General features: G+C 45.8%; 1 protein-coding gene across 1 annotated transcript in view; it reads left to right on the plus strand.

The window, feature by feature from the left end:
- The first annotated feature begins 2,350 nt into the window (after positions 1–2,350).
- The window catches only part of TPK1 (thiamin pyrophosphokinase 1), a 478,721-nt gene continuing 477,483 nt past the window's right edge, over positions 2,351–3,588 (plus strand). The window contains exon 1 of the mRNA XM_012650556.1: positions 2,351–2,393. Within this exon, the coding sequence (XP_012506010.1) occupies positions 2,351–2,393 (43 nt within the window). The remainder of the gene's footprint in view (positions 2,394–3,588) is intronic.

Genomic DNA, 3,588 nt, shown 5'->3' on the forward strand with positions numbered 1-3,588 from the left:
GTGGAAACCACTAGAGAAGTAGCATGCCAGGATATTGGAAACAATTTCAGTATGAACATTCAATAAATATGCATTGATTGCTTAGTCTTCTCCAGCAGCCGTGCTAGAGGGTGAGGATTCTGTGAACTAAAATAAAATCTTAAACCCTCCCAGCTGAGGGAACGTACCCTCCTCTTAGACAAGGGGACCCCAGAAATACCCTAAAGCTCAGTTGCTGGCCATGAGAAGGTAGGTCAGACCTGCCCTTTCATGCTCCCTTCCTTTCTTGGAGATATTCTTTGTAACTCATTAACAGGCTTAAGCCTATGCAAGACAAAGCTTAAACCACACATTAATTTACTTGACAGATTATTCGAGTTTGAGTCTTAGTCCTGTGACTTGTCTCTGGTTAACAAACTTATGTTAAAACATACCAAGCCTTTAGACAAAGCTTCATTTCTTCAACCAATTACAAATCAAAGAATCTTTAACCCCACGTGTAACCTGTAATCTCCCATTTCCAGATGTCCGGCCTTTTCAGGCTAAACCAATGTACACCTTCCCTGTATTCATTTATAACTTCATGTGTAATTCCTGTCTCCCTGAAATGTATAAAACCAAATTTAACCCAACAGGAGACCACTTGCTCAAGGCTTCTTGGGCATGGCTCTCTGGGCCATGGTCACATGTAATATTTGTCTCAGAACATTTTATTTATTTATTTTACAGAGTTTGGGCTCTTTTTTGTTGACAATTCAAAAGTGAATAATTAAATTTTGGTCCTTGTTTTCTCGGAGCCTATATTTTAGAGTAATAAAATAAAATATATAAGTCCCTCAACACAGTGACTGGAACGTAATGATTGATCAGTAAATGTAAATTTTTATTATTACTTAAAAATCATTTGCAATCTGGCAGGTAAATTAATCTCATTGTTCAAATTTGCTTATTTGACTACTAGTGATGTGTTTTTGTCATTTGAGTATCTCCTATAATTTGTGTATATCCTTGCTCCTCATTTTACAGGTTGTTTGCATTTTACTGATGGATTTGTAGCAACCACTTACACGTGTAAACATTTCCCTGTACCCTGTGCTTCTATTAGTTTCATCAATGGCATCTTTAAATGTGGACTTTTGAAAATTTGTTGTGGCTAATACCAGTATATAAGCATTTAGGTTTGTCACTCCTTTTGGTCATTTCCTGTGGAGACGTCCACACAGATATCAAAATCTGTTGCTTTTCTCGGGTTAAACTGTATGAAGTCAATTTAACGTCTCTGGCCCAGCGGGAGACCTCAAGAGGGTACAGGTGAAGTTCTGCTTCCTCTACAACGGAGGACGAGGAGTGGTAGATACAAGGAGAGTAATTTTGCCTAAGAACTTTCCCGCAGGTCAGGCTTAATCAGTATCGTAAAAGCCTGTATTTAAAGAGTGCCGCTTCACCTTGGGGGCACGCTGGCCTCAGTGCAGCTGTAAGGAGGTGGCTTAAAGTTTCTTCCTTAGAAAAATTTCTGATTTTTTTCCACAAAGCAAAGGAAGCAAATATTTTAACGGAGTATTCAGGAAGGATATTGGTGGCATGCGGAAGATCAAAGAGACTTAGGACCAAGAAGAGGCGCTGTTGAAAACTTAGTTTGCGTGGCTCGGACCAGGTAAAAGAAGGGTGGAGGGAAATTCTCTTCTTGGTTTCGAGCAAATGGCGGCCTCCTTGCTGGAGATGAGCGTGCAGAGCTCGGCAGAAATACTAGCCGTAGCCCAGCAGCAGAACGAGCCCGGAGAAAGCAGCGCCCGAGCAGGTCGAAGGGCCGCCGGGCGCAGGGCGTGGTTAAGGCTCGCAGGCACCGCCGGCTCCGGGGAGGGGACAAACACTAGCTCGCGGGCCGCGCGCCGCCAGAGGCTCCTCAGCCGAGCGCCGAGCTGTCGAGCGCCGTCGCTCCCGCTGCCTGCGTTCCCCTCGCTGGTGGCTCCACCCGCCATTGTGTAAGTGCGACAGCCGTCCGGCGCGCCGGTCGCGGGAAGGGGCAGCCGCCCTTCGCTCCCCCGGCACCCGGCTGGGGACGGACGCGCGGGGCGAAACTGGAGGGGCGGACCCTTAGACCTCCCGCCGCCGCGCGCGCCCAAGCCCCCCGGCCCCCTCCCTTCTGGCCCCTCCCGCGGGGCGCTCCCGGCAGAGCCGTGACGGGCGTGGGCCGGGGTGGCTGAGAGCTGCAGCTCGCTGCGGGGTGCCCCGGAGCACGCCGCCCTAGAAGTGCCACATTCAAGTGGCTCATTGTACTGCAGGTTTCGCGAATTCTTTGATTAGATTTGAGAAATTCTAACTTCGCTTTTTTTGTTGTTTTTTTTTTTAATGCAGAGGCCAATAATCGGCTATGGAGCATGCCTTTACCCCGTTGGAGCCCCTGCTTCCCGCTGGTACTGTATTTTCTCCACGTTTTACAGTGTCATTGAGGTGCTCCTCCTGAGAGGCATCTAGAGGTTGAAAAGACTGGACTCGAGACCCAGATTGGTTTCCAGTCTAGATTTTGCCCCTGGATTCCAAGTTCTTTGCTCCCAGGCATAACACTCAGCCTCCCTGGTGCCATAGCTTCCTCATCTAAAAAATGAGCATAACGATTAGTGTTAGGTCTAGAGCCCAGAGAGGGAAACAGGAAGCCTCATGTGTAGCAAAATGCTGTTTATTTTGAGCATCTGGGTGCAGATGGGTGGAGGAGAAAAAGCGTCCAGGAGTGAAAAGGTGAGAGCCTTGGGTTTTATAGAAGGTTTCTCCCCGGGGGTGTAAGTAAGTGGGCCAGAACAGCCCTTTGTAATAAATTCTTTTTCAAACAGCCAGCTCCTAGGACCCCTGACCCAGTTATATCCATCCTTCAGCTCTGTCGTCATCCTTCTTGTCAGGAGAGAGAGAGGGAGAGGGAAAGGAATGCTGGCTGAGCTATCTGTTAGATTTACGAAGTCAGGGCTCTTCAGACTCCTGTGGCTATTGTTTTGCAAGCCTAAGTTTTGCATTAACCACATTCTGTCCTATACATACTTTTTGGGTTCCCAACTGGAACAAACCTAACAATCAGTCCTTGCCATACAGAGTTGTTGTGAGGACCAAAATACAGTGTGTGTACTCTGCCTGGAGCCCAGAAAGTGCACTGCCTGTAATATTAGCTGTTACGCCACGCCACTGGCAATAGCGTGAACAGATCTCTACCACAGCAGAACACTAGACAGGAAAGGCATAAAGGACAGTACAGTCATTGTTGGCTGTTGCAGGATGCATTTTTAATCCATTGAAAAGGCCTGAGCTTACCCAATAAAAGATTGGTGAGGGGTTATGTAAAATACTTCAATTAAGGAAATTACTGTGCTTCACAAGGAAATGGATGGGATGGAATGGAATGAGTTTTTATGAGGCGTTACTAGGTTCATTCTTGTCTAGTCATTGACTTCCATGTGATAGTTTTGTAATGATATTTTTTTATTTACCAATTGGTTTTTGTGTTTCCATTATGTAGAACTTCCAGTTTATCAGTTTTATAAATTTAAGCAGAAAACGTAATTTTTAAATGTTTACATTTGTTTTCTATAAACACATGAATTTATGAATCTTGTTCTAGGTATT

Source organism: Propithecus coquereli, unplaced genomic scaffold (assembly GCF_000956105.1).
Source record: "Propithecus coquereli isolate 6110/MARCELLA unplaced genomic scaffold, Pcoq_1.0 Scaffold334, whole genome shotgun sequence".
Lineage (NCBI taxonomy): Eukaryota > Metazoa > Chordata > Mammalia > Primates > Indriidae > Propithecus > Propithecus coquereli.